We start from the raw sequence: 19988 nt of genomic DNA, 5'->3' as shown, positions 1-19988 counted from the left end.
ATGAACATCTTTAAGTGGTATAACAGTGGTCTGTTTGCACTGATGATGGACAACTGTACCATAGGTGTGTCAAACACCATAATGGGCAGTGTTTGGTGGAGTACTCAGATTGATTCAGATTTGGAAGCAGGAATGGCATCCACTTCCTAAACCACATGCCTCTGGAGAGTCTATGAACTTGGAGAAATGGTGATAGTTATAGAAAGACCAGGCCTTTGATGCATAGGGTTGCTATGAGTCGTGCTTGACTTGACGGCAATCAACAATAACATATGAAGCTTTATAAATATGTATGGGAACATGACAGGTACATAGATAATATGCAGTTGATAATGAGGTAGTTGAAATATCATTTTTCTTTCTCCTTTTCCTTATGCAGCAGCAACACAATGTAAATGGTGGTGTTCTCATTAGGTGCTGTCAAGTTGAGTACGACTCTTAGCCACCCTAGGAAAAACAAATCTAAACTCTGTCCTATCCTCTGCGATCCTCACAATCTCTGACACACTCTGGTCCATTGCTTTAGTCGGTCCTCCTGGTTGGGACCTTTCCTCTCTCTTACCTTCCTCCCTCTGTTTCACCCTCCCCTCACCTTTCCAACCATAACATCCTTCTGCAATGAATAGCCTCCCCTAGCAGCATACCCACAGTATGCTAGTTGAAGCTTTGCTATCCCTGCTTCCAAGGAACATTCTGGCTGCACCTTCACCAAAACACATCTACTTGTTCTTTTGGCAGTCCATGGGATATTCAGTACTCCTCTCTAACCCTGCAGTTCAAAAGCATCAGTTTTTCTTTTGCCATCCTTATTCATTTGTTCAGCTCTCAGCCTTAAGTAATAATAGCTTTTGTTTTTAGAACTAGAAACAAGTAATTTGTAATTTCTCATATATTTATGGATGGCACAAATTATTTATATAAAATGTTTTTATTAAAACTCTCAGCATAAGTAATGATATTAAGCAGTACTTTATTGGGAAAATTTGGAAACTGATTAACATAAGAAATATGACTGAATTTTATAAGACTGAAGGATGTTCAAATGGCAACTAGTTTGTTAACATACACATTGACAACAATAAAAATTTTAAAATATTAACCAGTACCTTAAGTTCCTACAACATCATAAGTAATTTATTCATCTAGTATACTTAAAAGCTATTGTTGTGTGCCATCAAGTCCAGTATGACTCATAATGACCCTATGAACCTTGCCATTCTGTACCAGCCTGACAATCTTCATTGTGGTAGAAGCTGTCAGTCTGTCTCGTGGAGAGTCTTCGCTTTCTCTGACCCTCTCTCTGCCTTTCTTACCTTGATGGCACTCTGAGGACTGATTCTCCTGAAAATATGCTCAAAGGAACCGAGATGAAGTTTCACCACCCTGTCCTCTCAGGAATATTCTGGTTTCACTTCCATCAAGACAGAATTGTTTATTCTTTTGGCAGTATGTCTTCGCCAACACCACAATTCAGACTTTGATTCTTCCTGTCTCTTATTCCTGTTCCAACTTTGAGATTCATAACAAGTAACTGAAAAGATTTTGGTTTGGATCAGGCTCACCTTTGTCTATAAATAGACATCCTTGCTCGCTAGCGCTTTACAGAGCGACGAGACCAATAGGCAAAATAATGATAGATAGAGAAAGATTGAGGTTGTCAGTGATTTAATTTTACTTGGATCACAGTCAGTACCCATTGGAGCAGCAGTCAGGAAATTGGGGAAATCTACTATCCAGCACCTCTCCAAAGTGCTAAAGAGCAAGAATATTCACAAGATACTTTGTTAATCCATTCAAGATACCTTGGGGTTCTTTTGAAAGAGAACTAATAATATTCATCAAATGAGAATACTTTACATTCATGGGTAGATTATCACTTTGTATAATATTTTAAAATAATGCTCAAATGACTTCTCTTAACACATTTAAGACTCCTTCCCTATTTCAGTCACATTGTTTGCTTTTAAAATATAAACTGGTTTTAATACAAGTTTAATACAAGACAATAAAACTATAAAGAGGAAAATAAATGTGAAACTAGAAGACTACCAAAGGATTCTCACTTATCGTGAATTATATTAACAACTGACCACCTTATGTAAAATATTAAAGGACATTGCAGTTTACCTGCAAAATACTGTATATCCTCTTGGAATTTGCTTATCAAACATTTTTAGTGCTAGCATATGTATTCCTAAGAAATCTTTGTATAATCTGATGGTGTTTTATAATGTGTACCCTAAAACTTAATTTTGGGTCACTGACCAGAGATATTTTTCTCTGCTGGCTTTAGTTTCAAATCCAAACATCAATGGAATTGATGTTAAAAGGCGAAAGGGGGTTTTTCTGTCCAGTTTATGAGATCACATCCTTTATAGTCATGATATATACCACAAGAAAATAGCTATTATCTTTATTGTTGTACCATGTAGGCTGTACAATACATAGCTAGCTCATTTCCAGATATATTTGATTCTGTATTTCTCATAATACTCTAATGCAACTAGTGTTAAGGAATATCCTCTTTTAGGACAAATCCTTTATCACTTTGAACTAAGTTTGTCTCTTTGAAATGTATGCCACTTTTCCCTAGTGATTATATGATTAGTCTCAAAGATAAGAATATTTCCCCCTCATATATGTATCCTCAGAACACTAAACTCATTGCCATTAAGTCAGAACCAACACATAGCTGATTCTGTAATGGGATTTCAGAGCCTGTAAATCACATATATGTATAGTCTATATTGAAGTTGGTTTTTTATCCCCAATTTTTCATTTTATTACCTTAATAGTATTTGTTCTTCCTTGTTATTTAAAATTTTAGTTTCATGGTTCTTTGCTTTCTCAGCATAAGGTTGATCACTGACATTCCTGTAAGTCTAATTTCTTTTTACTCGTAGAGGTAGTTACAAGTTGAAGATCTCCATACTTCTTAGGAGTTGACGATCTTTTTTGTTAACTGGACTTACATGGATGTCATTAAAACTTAATTTGGACTATTTTTATGAGTTTAAGGTTATATTGGAAGCATGTGAATCTGAACTCTTACTTTCCAGATAGCATGGTTTTACTGTTATATTCTGTGGGGGTAAAAAAATTCTAGAAATTTAAATGTTATTTTCTTGTACTTCTTACATTTTTTATATTCTTGTTTTCAGCAGCGACCTTCTGTGGATGAAGTCCTCAGGGAAGGTCACATCAGTTTGTCAGGTCTGCAGCTGAGAGCACATGCTATGTTTTCAGCAGAAGGTCTTCCGTTGGGAAGTGATTCCTTGGAATATGCATGGCTAATTGATGTGCAGGCTGGAAGCCTTACAGCTAAGGTCACAGCTCCACAGGTACAGAGTCTCATAGAACTACCTCTAGACAAATTTTATTTCTCCTTTCTATACCCAAATCCTCAAAAGTAACCTAAGTATTTATTATTAGTATATATTGTATATATTTTCACTGATGATTTGATTATGTTCTTTTGGTTTTTGGGATAGAAATCAGTTTTGGTAGACTTTTATTCACTCTGTGAATCAGAGTCAGTTTTTACTTTTCTGAACCACTCATGATCCATGGATAGACTTGTCCTGTTGATCCCAACTCAGGTGACCTCATGTGTCAGAGTCATATTGTGCTCTGTTAGACTTTAAGTGAATTATCTTATTTATATATTTTGAATTTAATCACCAGGCCCTTCTTCTGAGATACCATGGAATAGACTTGAATCTTCAACCCTTTGGTTAGTAGCTAAGTGCAGTAACCAGTTGTACCACCTGGGAAATCCATAATGATAGAGAATTTCACATACTACTACCTCAAAGAATTAGGGACTTCTTTTGGAAAACAAATCAGAGTGAGAACTCTTCTAGGGACCAAATGAATATAGTATTTAAATTAAATTAGTTGGTGCTCTACTGGTGGAACAATCATCTTTTTCTAGTATGTGGAATAATTTTCTAAGACTTTTATTTCCTGTATATTTCTTAAGTATAATTTTGAATAGCCCTCAAGATGTTGCAGGGGCCTTTATGGCACAATAATTAAGTGCTTGGCTACTAACTAGAGATCATTGGTTCTACTACATCAGCCACTGTGCAATAGAAAAAACCATCTGCTTCTAAAAGATTATAACCTCAGATACTGTAAGATGGTTCTACTCTGTCCTCTAGAGTCACTTTGTATTAGAATGGACTTAATTTCACACAGCTGATGATGTTACAGTAGAATACTTGTTCCCTCAAAGGAAGATATTTACTATTAGTAATCGACTTTTAGTTTTAAATAATTTACTGTCAAGTAAATCTGCTTTTAAAGTTCTTGGATCACAGTCCTTTCTAGATTGTTTGTTTCTTTGCTTACAGAGTTTGTATACATTGTGCCTCACACTATTCTTCTTTCACATTGTGTTTCATACTATCATTCTCATGAATTATATTTTATAAAATTAATCACCACTGGCGCTTGCCTGTAATTACCCTGTCTTTTCACCTGGATCCTTCTCATTTCCTTACCTCTACCCACCAAACTGTGCAACCCTGTGGTTTCATTCCTACCCATCCTCAGCCCTTCCCCACACCTTGAGTTACATGTTACTAGTTATCCTTCTATTTTTGCAATAATGGTCTTGTGCAGTATTTGTCCTTATGAGTCTGTTTTAGTTCACTCAGCATAATGCTTTCCAGTCTTAAAGATTGATTATTTAGTCCTAGAAATAGGTAATTAACATTTACCTAGATAGTCATATTTTTATGTTTCACTTGCTGAGTCATAATTTGTGATAATATGAATATTTGACATTTAAAAAATGTGTTAACACCAAAGAAAAGGTACAATCTCAGTTTTTGTTGCCAAATATATGTAAATTGATGCTAGTCAGTAGCAATAATAAGGAAAATAAATAATCTAGAGACCTCTTAAAACTGAAAGAAATTTTCACAGAGATTGAAAAATTACAATTCTAGAAACAGGAAGAGATACTTGGGAGTTGAATGAAATAACGGTAAAACATTGGAATGTTTAATGGAATGTATACAAATAGATGGAAATCATATCCAGTGCCCTCATAACTTTTCTCTCCTTATTATTCCTCTTCTCTTTTCTCTAAATCTGTTAGTAAAAACTCAAACATGACTAAACAGCTTGTTATCTAACAGTAACTAAAAAGACTAGAGAATCCTTTACTCCAAGGAATGCCAGAATCTTGTGTTTATGTATTACTCCTTAGATTAGAAGATGAAAGACTTTTCTTTCTTCTCTAGAATCTTGACAACATTGTTTCTATTAAATGTAATTAACATTTATTCCATTCTTTGATTTAAAGGTAGAAATCATGTTTCTGAAAATCTAAATTATATGCTTTCTGGAGTAATCAGCATGTCTAGCCATCTCATAATTTTTATTGTTAAGAACTTTAGTCAGTTATAAAATTAAGATTTTTTAAAACCCAAGATATAGTTAAGTGTCATTTACAAATTTATACTTTTAAGAAAATGAGATATGCTTCAATCATCAACATACTTAATTTTTCAGCAATTTAGTTCAATATAACAATTAGATACTCAAAATTTTCACAGCAAAATTTAGCTTATTTTTAAGAAGTGAATTTTAGATACTTTTCAGTATGTGTTAGTCTTAAAAGATGAAAGATAACTTGAAGGAAAGTATTTGTTTTAAAAGAATTTGAAGTAGAATAGTAGTTCAGTTAAGATGTGCTTTAATTTTGATTATACATTTATAATAATAAATAATAAATCATTGATAATTGATTCACAAATGAAAAATAAAAGAAGCTTTAAAATGATGTCAAAGTAGAGCAGTAAGATGATTATGTAACAGCAGGCCTACGACAGCTTTTGGGTTGTTCAAGCTGTCGTATTAATATGAATATTAGTTTAATTATTAATTATTTGTGTTATTATTAATTTTAAATTCTGTATATATTTTTAAAATACTAACAGTGCTGTCATCCTGTCACTTGTTATTTGTAGCTGGCATGTCTCTTGGAGTGGGGACAGACATTTGTTTTTCATGTGGTATGTCGAGAATATGAACTGGAAAGACCAAAATCAGTAATAATATGTCAGCATGGAATTGATCGTCGCTTCTGTGAATCCAAGGTAACAAAGCAAATAAGTTAGCAGTATTATAAACATTTATAAGTTCTAAAAAATGAAAGATTATTTTACATAAAAGCTTTAAATCAAATGTTTTGTAGGCAGGAAATAAGCAGCATGCTCGCATTTTTTTTTAATTTAATAAAATTAGTGCCAGTTTTTAGCCAAAGATTGTAAATGTTTAAAATATAAGGTAATAATTTAGTCATACTCTCAGAAAGAGAAATGGAGATATTATAGAAAGCTGTATTTTAGGTCTTAAATTTATACTTTCAACACTCATATCATATTGTTTTATTTACTAACTCCTCTGGATATAGTTACATATTTATATAGAAGATTTGGAAATGGAACCAAAAGAGAAGTTAAATTCCTTACAGGTTATGATTTGCAGATTGTTCTGCAACATGCCTGTTCTCCCACAGTTTGATACTGCTTACAAATCACAAGCTTAACTATTCATTTCGTGTTTCAGTAACAATTTATATATTCTGTCAATTATATTAACCATTTAGAATGAAAATTATTTGTGGCTACTTATGACTAGTTTTATAATGGTTAAGAAAATAATAATTTCATTTACTATTATAAAAAATAAAATTTAACATACTGATTTTTAAGGTTAAAGATTTGTATCTTACACCAGAATTTTGTTTATTTAAATAGTAGGCATATTTACGTATCAAAATAATAATTTGGTACTGATTCTTTAAATGTCCATTTTTTTTTCTTTTCAGTTGAGTTGTATTCCTGGGCCATGTCCAGCTTCAGATGATTTGAAATATACCATGACTCGTTTAGCAGTAGATGGGGCTGATATTTACATTGTGGAACATGGCTGTGCTACAAATATAAAGGTAAATGTAGTTTTTCCTTTTTTACCAAATCAGTCCTCTATTTCATAAATGCAGCATGAAGCTATACTTTACCATCTTTCAGAATACTCCACAATTTCGTGAGATGACTTTAGATTTTTCATTCATCTATGAATTGAGACAGCGCAGTAGTGGTCTCAAGTATGTCAAGAATGATGAGGATGGTACATGACAGGACAAATTTCAAGTTCATGTTGTTGCTGATTGCCTTCGAGTCCCGCACAACTCATAGTGACCCTATGGACAAAAGGCCTGAAGCCCCTCTACAACTATTGACATTTATCAAAGTTCAAACAGTTTTTGGGAGGCATGTTGTTTAGGAAGTGGATGCCACTCCTGCTCCCAAACCTGTCATAGTATGTTGTTGTTGTTAATGTGCCATTGAATTGCCTGTGATTTATAGCGACCCTAAGTACAGCATCTCTGAACCCTTCCCTGTCCTGAGTCAGTCTCACTAACTCTGACATACCAACCCCCATTGTCCTAGGTACTGTATCAATCCATCTCATCTGGGGTCTTCTTCTTCTGCACTGTCTTCTGATGTCCTTCTCCGAGGACTGGTCTCTCTTGGCTATGTGCCCAAAGTAAGTGAGACAGAGGTTCACAGTCCTAGCCTCTGAATTGCACTAGAGTGCTAAGAAGCCAAAGCAAAGGGAAGAAATCAAGAAGTTAATGAGCTGAATAGAAGATTTCAAAGGGCTGCTCAGGAAGAAAATGCAAAATATTATAATGACATGTGCAAGGAGCTGGAGTCATAAAATCAAAAGGGCCAAACTTGCTCAGCATTTCTTTTGCTGAAAGAACTAAAGAATAAGTTCAAGCCATGAGTTACAGTGCTTAAGGATGCTATGGGCAGAATATTGAGTGATTTAGGAAGCATTGAAAGAAGATAGAAGGAATATACAGAGTTGTTATACCAAAAAGAATTGACTGACACAGAAGAATTTCAAGAAACACCGTATGATCAAGAGGCAGTGGTGGTGAAGGAGGAAGTGCATGCAGCTCTGAAAGACTTAGTAAAAAATAAAGCCCCAGGAATTGATAAAATACCAATTGACATATTTCAGCAAACAGATTCTGCCCTGCATGTGCTCACCCAGTTGTGCCAAGAAATCTGGAGGACAACTACTTGGCCCAACTGAGTGTAAAAGATCCATATGTATTTCCATTCCAAAAAAGGTGACCTGACAAGAGTGTAGAAATTATCCAACAATAACACTAACATCACGCTCTAGCAAATCCTACTGAAGATTACCCAGAAAAGACTTGAACAGTACATTGACAGAGAACTATCGGAAATACAAGCTGGCACTAGGGACTTTATTGCCCATGTCTGATGGATCTTGGCAGAAAGCAAAGAGTACCAGAAGAATGTCTATTTGTTTTTCATTGACTGCAAAGGCATTTGACTATGTGGATCACAATAAATTGTGCCTAACATTGAGGAAAATGGGAATCTCAGAATACTTGATCGTGCTTATACGAAACCTGTACTTGAACCAAGAAGCACTCCTCAGAACAGAGCAGGGAAACATTGTGTGGTTCTAAATCAGGAAACGAGTGCATCAGGGATGCATCCTGTCCCTGTACCTTTTCAATCTGTATGCAGAACAGATCATTTAGGAAGCAGGGCTCTCTGAGGAGGAGTGTGGCATCAAGATTGAAGGAAGACTCATTAACAACCTACAATATGCGGATAACATAACCTTGCTTGCTGTTGTTCATAGGGATGCTGTTAAGTTGTCCTCTGTAATATGTGTATTTTGTGCATTGCACTTAACAGTATGTTCTCTAAAGGCACAGGATAGGGCAAGGTTCAGATCTATTGTTCATAGGGTTGCTATGAGTTATAGTTAACTCCTCAGTGGCACCTAATGACAGTATGTTCCCTTCTAATGTTATTTTGTAAACCATGAGTTTACTTTTTTACTTCCACTAATTGCTTTATGGCAAGATTGCAAATAAGTAGGTTACATGTGTGTTAAACGTGTTTGTAAAATAGTTGGTTTTTATGCATTTAAATTTACTGCCTGGTTTCTGAAAACACTTGTTTACCACTTTTGCTTTATGAATTGACATTTAAAATCCTTAATTTATACAACTTGACTAACTTTTTTCCCCCTTCTCTGTTGGACTTTGCCTTTTATCCTGTTATTTCTTAATGAATGTTTATTTATATTCTGTTGTTGTATTTTTATTTTTTCATTTTTCCTACTTTATTTTCCTTTGACTTTCCCCCATTTTACTTTCTTTTTTGTTGTTTTCTGTTGTCATTTAACTTTTTTTCCTTTTTTCTTCTTGCCATTTTTCGTCTCTCTGAAGTGAACCTCTAGCTCTTTATAGTTTATTTATTCTAAGGCTTTAAATTTGTTCTTCATAGTTCAAATATGACCAACAAAGTGAAACTAGAACAGACTTAAATTTATTTAATGTGGGTATATAGGAATGAGAAAAATTATGGGCCACTATTCTGCTAGGAAACAGTCATTGTGCATGATATATCACAGTCAGATCTCTTGATTGGCGTATTGGGAAATAATGGTGTCCAGCTTCAGAATGACAACCAACTGTACTGTGTTGCTTCTGTGTTGCTCATGGTAGCCCTAGCAGTAACCCAGAGTCACATCAGGTTCCAGAAACCACTCAGTATGTCCCTTCCCATTTCAAGGTAATGGCTCATAATTTTTCCAGTTCTGATAGTCATTCCTGTATCCCCACATTTTACAAATTAAAATATATTCCAGTTTCACTGTGTTGGCTCTAATTAACTAGTTACAACCACTTCAAAGCCCTCATTTATACTAAACTACTTGAAAATGCAGAAATTACATCTTATTTTATTTTCTTCATTCAACTTAGATGGGTGCAATTCGAGTTGCAAACTGTAATCTCCACAATCAGTCTGTTGGGGAAGGAATAAGTGCTGCAATTCAGGATTGTCAAGTGAGACAGTACATTGAGCAATTAAACAATTGCAGAGTTGGACTTCAGCCTGCAGTGTTGCGGAGAGCATATTGGCTTGAAGCTGGGTCAGCCAATTTAGGACTTATTACTGTTGATATTGCCTTAGCTGCTGATCATCACTCTAAACATGAGGCACAAAGACATTTCTTAGAAATCCACGATGCCAGAACCAAGAGGTAAGTGAAAACTTCAAGAAGAGGAACAACTACAGGTTAAGATGGTAAATATAGATCATTATAAAAGATATTCTTTTAGGGGTAGACTGAGAACATTTCAAATAGAGACTTAATATGAGCATGCTGCTACATCTCAATGGGATGTATTTGAAGACGTTATCTTTAAGTAAACACATCATACACAATGTTGTTGTTGATTGCCTTCTTGTCGTGCACGATGCATGGGGAGACCTTTTGAACAAAAGGGCTGAAGCCCCTCTACAACTATGTACATTTATCAAAGTTCATAAGTAAACACATCTCTCCTCTGGTGGTTGTGTTGTTGCTGGAAATAATGTGGTTCTGAGTATTTCTAAGTCATCATTAGACATAAGTCAACAATGAAACAAGCTGAAAGTATTCATCATTCAATAACGTTGTAAAGCACTACTATGTTAGGATCTTCAATTTTTGCTGCTTTTCTGCACGATTGAAGTGTTTTGTGAAAAAGATAGAATAATTCCTGGTACTATTGAAAAGAGTTACCCAATTTAAAAGTCATTCATTCATTCATTAGCATTTCTTAAAAGTATTGTCCCAGAACCTCCACCATCAGCATCTCCTGGGCTATTGTTAAGACATTTACATAGTCAGGCCCTTCCCAAGCCTACTCAATCACAAACTGAGGCTGAAACCTAGCAGTCTTCATGTTAATAAGCACTACAGATGATTCTGATGGAAACGAAAACTTGACTATTGTGCACTGGATTATAAAACATTTGGAAAGGGCAATTAACATTTGTTGTATAATTTTTACTTTATTCCAGATTTTGTGTTAAGTACTTTACATATATTATTTAATCCTTATAGTACATCCCCTTTTTCTCTTTCCCCTCTGGTGCGCAGTATTTCCTTAACTAGGAATCCACGATTTAAATTATTTTTGTGTTTATATGATAACAAGGGAGCTCTGATAATTTAGTGGTAAAAAATTGCACTGCCAATGCAAAGGTATGTGGTTCAAATCCACCAGCTGCTCCACAGGAGAAAGATGGGCAATCAGACTCTTCCTGTGTAGTTTAGCCTCTGAAAACCCACTAGAGGGTCAGCTGTGGATTGGTTGCAACTTGATGGTACATAACAATGAGCTCACTGGTACATTTTCATTCAATAGCAGTTTGTTTGGTTTTTTTTTCTCCTCAAGCTCAAAACTACTTTTTCACGTCAGAATTATCAAGCCATCATTTTATAGATGAGGAAACTGAAGCTTTGACATATTAGTTATCTAGCACAAAGTTCTATTCCTCGTAAGTAACACAGTAGGAATTTGAATGTGTCTAGACTACTCCAAAGCTATGATTTCTACTGATCCTTTTGCTGCACAAACAATTCTTGGGAGTAAAAAGGTTGGTGGGTTTTTTTGTTTGGTTTTTTGTAATTGTAATGTTGTAGTGTGGTCCTGCCAAAGTGGCTCAGAGTCATAGTGTTCATTTGTAAAACAGAATACAACACTGTCTGATTCTAAGATTTAAGGTGAGAAAAAGATCTAAAAATACATTTCTAAGTTTCTCCTCCATATTTCCTCTCAAGGAAGGAGGTCCATCTCTTTAGGGATTTAACTGTTTACTAAATCTGTCTTTACTATTTTACATTAAAAAATACATTTACAGATTTAATGATAATTTTTTAGCATCATCTAACATTTTTTAAGAAGGAAGACAGATCAATAATGACAAAAATTTCTATGTTGATCACTGTGCAGAGCCTGGAGAATTTGACATACATTTTCCAGAATTCTGTTTATTGCTAATTTCTCATTGGTAGTCATCATTACAGGGGAGTAGGACTGATAATTTCTTTTTCCTTCTAAAATATAATACCATACATAAATAATTGACTTTCCTCTTGTAATAGCTTGGTATTTAGTTTTGTCATAATATCTAAAATGCTAAAAATAATGAATTACCTATTAAGTATACTATATAGTAATAGTTTAATCTAGTTACATATTAATATTTTATATTTTTAGTATTTCTAGAATATTTACTGCTGTTTTCATATTGGGTTTTACTATCTGATTGTTTTAATACCCGTAAATACTATATATTTATTTTTATTGCTCCTTAGTGCCTCTATCTCAGTTTGTTAAGACTTTTCTCTTTTGAAAGATAAAATGTTTGAAAATATGTACAGTAGTAGAAATAATAAAAATAAAAAAATCGCAAAATCACCACCTTTGGTGTTTACCTTCTATTTGGAAAATATTTATACCTTACATTACTGCCAAAAAGTTTTCATTTCTTAATGAATTTTCTGTTGTATTTTGTTTTGGGTTGTGCTTAGGTTGTGGTTTTTGTGGCCAGATGACACTCTGAAGAATAAGAGGTGTAGGAACAAGTGTGGTTGTCTTGGAGGTTGCAGATTCTTTGGTGGCACAGTAGCGGGCCTAGATTTCTTCAGACTTGAAGAGTTGACACCTTCCAGTAGCTCTGCATTTTCAAGTACAAGTGCAGAGTCGGATATGTATTATGGTCAGTCTCTGCTACAGCCTGGAGAGTGGATTGTTACCAAAGAAATTCCTAAAATTATAGATGGTAATAAAATGTGTTCTTTTGTCACTTGTGTTAATCTTTCATCATGTTCTTCCTACACCATTCTGAACCTCAGTATTACTTTGTTCAACTCATTATTTTGATCAGACTTATGGATAGAGTTCCCTGTACTTCACTTTTGCTTTACAGGTGACTGACTCATACCAGGTAAAATCACTGAGTTACATAAACAAAGTAGGCTTACTGTTTAGATCTTCTATTATAGACATGGTTGAATTTCTTATCCAAGCTATTCTAAATATTTTCTTATATATCATCATTTTCCTATAACTCATATTTCAATATATACTTACAGATAGTTATACTTGAAAGTATACTTAATTTTATGAACTAATTTACCAGTAGTGATATTTTTATTTGTTCCAATGTTACCAATTGGTTTTATGTATCATTTTGTAATGACAATTTTTATTGTCACTGAAATTGATCATACCAACAAGAGACATTTGATCCTTTCTCCTTCATAAAGGCAAATACATAAAATTGGGATGAACAATCTTTAAACTGATTGAGACCTACCTAGTGTCATTTCTCTAAAGACTTAGAAATCCGTGTTCTGTGGGCACCTTAGTTGTTTGTTACTGTAATTACATGTAGTATTCATTATTTAAATTGAAAGTATTAATTTCACGCTGCCTTTTCTTGATAAATAGAAGAAAATAATAGTTTTAGCTCTAAGAATTTATCACACTGGAAAAAGAACCACTTGTTTGGAGCCACTTGGAAAAAAGATCACGACTACTACATATGCCATACTTCCTGTTTAGATGAGTTTTCAGAGAATGTTAGAACAAAAGCAGGCTTTTGTCTTGGAGACATAGCTTTATTTTCTCATTTGCATATCAAAACTATCACAACTCAAGAAAGGAAGTCTACAGAGAATTTATACATGGTGTAGGAAAGAGGGTTAACAATCACAATGAGTAAAGCATAGCTTACTGTAATTTTTATACTGTGTCACAGGGACTTTCTCTACTTCCTAGTTTCCTTCAGGAGTGAGTTGTGATTGCCATAAATTTCTCGTCTAGGAAAAATGATACTTTTTTTATGTATCTAACTTTCTGATTCTTCTCTACAAGGAGCTGATAAAGATATACCATGTCAGAGTAGATCAAGGAGAGTACACTGGTAGAATTGAGGATCTAGCTGGAAAGGCAGTGAACATTAATTACTATCACTTAGGAGTGAGTTTCACCCCCTCCCTTTTTTCTGATTCTATTTACCTTTGACACACAAGCATTTTTACCGAGCAGATGAAAGACACTTCCCTTACAGAAATAACCAATACATTGTAGTATTAGAAGCAAATACTATCTATCACTTAAGTTTCAGTAAGTCTTTTTACCACTTTAATTTTATTGAGAACTGCATTTTGTTTAGGAGATGTTTTCTGCTGCTAGATTTCTTTTCGCTTTACTTGAGTAACATAGCGTTGGCCGAGGGATATGAGTGTACGGGATGTTGGACACACCTATGGAACTTTTCTACTTCTAAATGTATGTAAATATATCACAGGGCTCTTAAATCATCTTGAAACAATAATGCTCCATGCTAACTAGCCATTTATTTATTCATTCACTGAAAGAAAACAACAATAGTATATTGAGTATTTTTTGTGTGTCAGACATTATTCCAGGCACTGAAAATAAATTAGTAAATAAAAAAAAATATATAATCCTTGCCCTTATTTGACTTAACTTTTAGTTAGTAGGGTATGGAAATATAATTACTATATTTTAGTTAATATAGTATTGAATTTGTATTCAATCAAGAGCCCAAATATAAAAATAACTCTTGAACAATATATAAAAAAGTACCAAACTCATTCCCAGAAATTCTAATTTAATGTATCATGTGTAATTTTTTGAAAAACATGGATTGTTTTAAACATACCCAGGTTTAAGAAACATTGTTCTTCAAAATCTGTTTGTTGCATGCTGCTAGATGTGATACCTTGAGAAAAGCTCCATTTCTTATGCAATGTTCTAATAGTTCTAGTTCTAACTAGCCTAGTTGTAACTAGGTTTAACTTGAAGGAAATCATGAAGAAACAACACACAAACCAAAAGGAACAATTTTCTTTTAAAAACGAGGCCTGGGTTTCCATATTGTTTAGAAATATTCTTGTCGTAAAAAACAGAGGAAGGCTGTGGAAGTGGTACAGATTAAATAGACATGAGAGCCAAATGTTTATAGGATTCTTGTTTTGTTCCTTTACCAGAGGGGACAGGTTGCTTCAAAAGACACTACTGAGTCAGTTGAGAAACTTAGAAAACACATGGTAGGTAGGGTAAAAGTATTACAAGTATTAAATTTATTCAAGTTAGTAAGCATATTGCAGATTTATTTTTAGGAAATAAGCATTTACGTATCTAGGGTAGTACAATGGTCATCATATCTATAATTTACTCAAATAAAAAAGCAATACTGTTATAAAACATAATGCATGGGAATGATTGTAACACTATATGAATTAAAAATAGTGTGAAACACAATGTACAAACTTAAGCAAATCAATAAAAAATTTTAAAAGTATTATTTATGTTATATAGAGAACAGATAGATAAAACAAATGAGGTCTAATTTTTAAATTGATAAATCTTAGTATAAATTTATGTTGTAATTATACTCTAATAAGTTTAGAAATTATACAAAGTTAAAAGAAAAATATTTCTGTCTGTGGACTCTAGGTCCCTATTTATGTCATTAGCTTTATATAATGTTTAATATAGTACTATGTGAATTAAAGGCTTTTTTTATTTTAAAAATATTTTTTAAAATGCTTAAAAACAAGAATTCAAAAATACGGAATTTTCTTTTTTTCAAAAAATTTGCTTTTGATAAGTTTATGTTAACCTACTTTTTCGTTTGTTTTTTTCTTTAGGTAATGTTAATAGTATGAAAAGGAAAGAATGGGAAAGCAAATCAGTGGGTCTAGAAGTAGAGAGAAAAACTCAGCACCTTAGTCTCCAAGTACCACTGCGATCTCACAGCTCATCCTCTTCCTCTGAAGAGACTAGTAGTTCTAGTGCTGCACAGCCTTTACTGGCAGGTGAAAAGGAAAGTCCTTCTTCTGTTGCTGATGACCCTTTGGTTCAAAAAGAATTCTTACATGGTACCAAAAGAGATGATGGCCAAGTAAGGTTAGTATTCAAATATGTTTAGAAAACTGATGCTCATAGGATGATAGCTGTTAATGTGCTGCTGAGTTGGCTCTGACTCAGTGATCCTTACTCCCACAGAATGATTCACTTCCTCTCTTGCCATCCCATAATTGTTACTGTGCTTAAGCCCTGTTGGTGCAGCCACTGTTCCAATCCAGTCTCACTCAATGTCTTGCTCTTTTTTGCGTGATGTCTTTCTTGGCACTGACTCATTCCTTATAACATGCCAAAAGTATGTTTTACCATCCTTCTTTCTAAGGAATAGTCTGGCTGTACTTTTCCAGCATAGATATATATTGGTTGTTTTGCCATTCCATAATATATTCAGCATACTTTGTCAACACTAAAATCTAAGGCATCACTTCTTCTTTAACCTTCCTTATTTGTTTGTTATTGAACGTTCACATATGCTTGACCCTACACATGATATTTTCAATCACTTCACATGTGTGTGAGTAGAGTTATAAATGTTTAAAATTTCAGTAAGAAATACTGTTTCATGGAAACCTTACATTCAGCGTATAAACAATGACTTTATGCTTGTTTTAGTCTAAACTTTTTCAGCCCCAGTAAATGATACTATTGATAAATAAAAAATATTAAACATAGCCATGACTTTTTCTTTTACATCTATCCTTCTCATTTACTCAGAGGCCCCAGTGTATTTTATTGAAAAATTATTTAAAAGATATAAGAAAAAAACTTACAAATGTACTACTACGAGTGCTCATAGATTACAGTTAGGAGGTTGTACACTGAATTTGTTTTTTTTAAGATGACTCAAGTTTTTTAACAGTATATTAACACATTGGTTTTTTGCTAATCTATACAAATACTGTAAATTTTTTATGTATTTTTTTCCTTTGGGAATTAGAGTATTGCAATTGCTAAAAGGATTTTATGGCTATTTCTGTGTATGCTTTCTTTAAATTATGTATGGAATATAGTAATGCTTTGCTTTCTATTTAGTGTTCCTACAGAAGTTTCAGGGAACAGCCCTGTGTCACCTAATACTCAGGAAAAGGCGGTGGGCCAGTCTCCTCTAAGATCTCCCTTGAAACGGCAAGCTTCTGTATGTTCTACCCGTCTAGGAAGTACCAAGAGTCTTACTGCTGCTTTTTATGGAGACAAGCAGCCTGTCACAGTTGGAGTTCAGTTTAGTAGTGATGTCTCCAGAAGTGATGAGAATGTTCTAGATTCACCTAAACAGAGAAGAAGTTTTGGTTCATTCCCTTACACGCCATCAGCCGACTCCAATTCATTTCATCAGTATCGATCTATGGATTCTAGTATGTCAATGGCTGATAGTGAAGCCTACTTTTCTGCAGCTGAAGAATTTGAGCCAATTAGCAGCGATGAAGGCCCAGGAACTTACCCAGGCCGTAAAAAGAAGAAAAAGCAGACGCAGCAAATTGACTACAGTCGGGGTTCCATATATCACAGTGTGGAAGGACCACTTACTGGCCATGGAGAAAGTAGTCAGGATCCTCGAACTCTGCCGTTTAAAACTCATCCTTCCCAGGCTTCATTTGTTTCTGCTTTAGGTGGAGAGGATGATCTTACTGAACATCTTTATATTGTAGAAAGTGAGAAAGCAGTAGAAAGTGAACAGATTACTTCTCAGCAACCTGTGATGAATTGTTATCAGACTTACCTTACTCAGTTCCAGGTCATTAACTGGTCAGTTAAACACCCAACCAACAAAAGAACCTCTAAATCCTCATTACATCGTCCGCTCGATCTGGATACACCAACCAGTGAAGAAAGTTCATCATCATTTGAACAGCTTTCTGTTCCAACTTTTAAGGTTGGTCTCTACTGTTGTAATTCTAGAATAAAATAAATTTTTAATTGCTCTAAGTAGTATTTAGGATGCTTTGGTGGCCTTATGGTAAGAACCTGTGCTGCCAACCTAAAGATATGCATTCAAATACACCAGCTACTTGGTGGGGAAAAAAGATAAGCAGTCTCCTCCCAGGTGATTTATTGCCTCAGAAAGCCCAGTGGGAAGTCTGCTATGGTTTGGTTGCAACTCTGCAGTCTGTAACAACAGCAACAACTACTTAGTTATCTTTTTAAAAGATGGAATTTCTGAAGTCATGGCTTTATGCTTTATTATAGGGCAGTGTCACTGATAAGTTTTATAAATCTAAGCTTATCAGATTTAACAGTGGAGTAACACTGGATTGTCACTTCTTTAATTGATTAATGTATAGTTTGTATCTTTTTATACTTCATAATTAGGATTCAAATCTGTGAAATTCAAATATTGCACCTTAAAAATCAAATTTTAGAGTTATTTTTAATCTTCCTTCTCGTAGGCTATGATTGTTTCCTTGTAAACCCATTTCTATTCACTTGGCATGTGAGATGCTATTTTTCATTATTGATGTTATTAATGCTTTTTTTCTGGTGTGTATTCTATTGTTGGCTTTTTATAAATGCAGAAAGTTTGTCAAAATAAATTCAGTGATCATAGTCAATATGTAAAGTGGTCTGTTAAAATTATGAACATTTTTACACTGCAAAAAGCCAACATTAAGCATAAACGTCTTATGGATCAATATTCAGGCATAATATGTGATGTATACATGTGTATGTATGGTTATATATCCATACTTAAAGAATCTTGTTATTAATTTAGGACATTCTGTTGGCTTAGTGACAAGGAATTGTGCTGCCAATCCAAAGGAACATAGTTCTCATCCACCATCTGCTTCTTGGGAGAAAGATGGACAGTTTTCTCTTGTTGATGTTCTGTCTCTGAAAACCCACTGGAGGGTTAGCTTATGAGTCAGTTAAACTCAGTGGTACATAACAACAGATACTAATTTAATAACTGTTGGTTGATATATATATTTTTTCCATATATCTATATCTATATCTATCTATATCATTTATATCTATATCTATATCTATATCTATATCTATATCTATATCTATATCCATATCTATATATATCATGTTGTGCCAGGTATAGATAGACGTGAAGTTGGGGGGATACAGAACTAGAGGTAAATAGGTAAGTGTGTGATTATAAATTAAGAGTGTTGGAAAGATAAAAATAATATAAGAATGGAGAACTATGAGAATACAGAATAGTGTCAGTACTACCCTTAATTGACATGGAAGACCTATCTAATTTGAAACTTTAAGGAGGAGGAAACAGAAGGAACTGGAAACGCAGCCTTCCAAGTAAAAGGACCTAACCTGAGAAAGAGACCAGAATGTCAGAAGCGTAATGGATGAGTTGGCAGAGTTGTTGATGATGTTGCTGGAGACCCCAGTAGGGTTAAGTTATTCAGGATTTATAGGCTATGTTGTCCAGAGTTGGAATCTTATTTCACTTTCACTAGAACAGTCTTGAGGGCTTTAAAGTAATGTGATGTCACCGTATGTCCTTGGCTTACCAAGTGGAAGTGACCCAACTGTCACTGAATAGAAAGAGGGAATGGAGGCTGCTGCATCAGTCTGTGCCAGAGATGGCAGGCGCTTGAATGTAAGAGACCCCAGTTGCAGTAGAAATGTGACAAATCAAGGTGAATACCCTCATATATGCATGTGCTAGGTTAATATCTATTGAAATAAGAAGAAATATTATGACAGTTGCAAAGTTTTAGAATTAAGGTTATGCCCATTTCATGTCTTATTCAAGATAAACCATCTGTGCTAAAATGTTTAAATGTTTTCCATGTGCCATGTAGAAATATGTTGGTATATTGATTTTCTGGTATAAAATGGATTGGAGTGCTTGACAGATGAGAATTTTAAAATATTGCTTTACAATAAATCATTGTAAGAGTTAGGTCTCGAAATTTATATCTTTAAACAGCTTAAAAATAGAACTTGGAAAGTAAAATTACTTTTCTTCTTATATATAAATAGCTCATTAGCCAGCATTTGTAAAAAATTTTCGTTTGGTTATTCAAGGATATTATTTATTTCCTTTTCTTAATAGAAAAGTTTATGGTTTCCTAGCAATTTAATGCTTCTGGGTTTTCTCTTTCTGAATTTAGAGTTAAATGTTCTTGGGGAAGACTGGACTAAAAAAGTAGCTTACAGAAATTTTTGTAATTTAAGAAGAAATACCAGAGGAACAATGTTTGAAGCA

At 34.0% G+C, this 19988-nt stretch overlaps 1 protein-coding gene across 1 annotated transcript in view; it reads left to right on the top strand.

Annotated features, from left to right (window-relative positions):
* KIAA1109 (KIAA1109 ortholog) overlaps positions 1 to 19988 on the top strand; it is a 249312-nt gene that overhangs the window by 81279 nt on the left and 148045 nt on the right. The window contains exons 21-27 of the mRNA XM_006881048.1: positions 3162 to 3341; positions 5982 to 6110; positions 6845 to 6964; positions 9842 to 10122; positions 12445 to 12695; positions 15598 to 15856; positions 16847 to 17684. Coding sequence (XP_006881110.1) covers positions 3162 to 3341; positions 5982 to 6110; positions 6845 to 6964; positions 9842 to 10122; positions 12445 to 12695; positions 15598 to 15856; positions 16847 to 17684 — 2058 coding nt within the window. The remainder of the gene's footprint in view (positions 1 to 3161; positions 3342 to 5981; positions 6111 to 6844; positions 6965 to 9841; positions 10123 to 12444; positions 12696 to 15597; positions 15857 to 16846; positions 17685 to 19988) is intronic.

Source organism: Elephantulus edwardii, unplaced genomic scaffold, assembly GCF_000299155.1.
Source record: "Elephantulus edwardii isolate Elephantulus edwardi_28Jun2011 unplaced genomic scaffold, EleEdw1.0 scaffold00012, whole genome shotgun sequence".
Taxonomy (NCBI): Eukaryota; Metazoa; Chordata; class Mammalia; order Macroscelidea; family Macroscelididae; genus Elephantulus; species Elephantulus edwardii.
The sequence above is the reverse complement of the archived record's forward strand: the minus strand, read 5'-3'. Positions and strand labels throughout refer to the sequence as shown.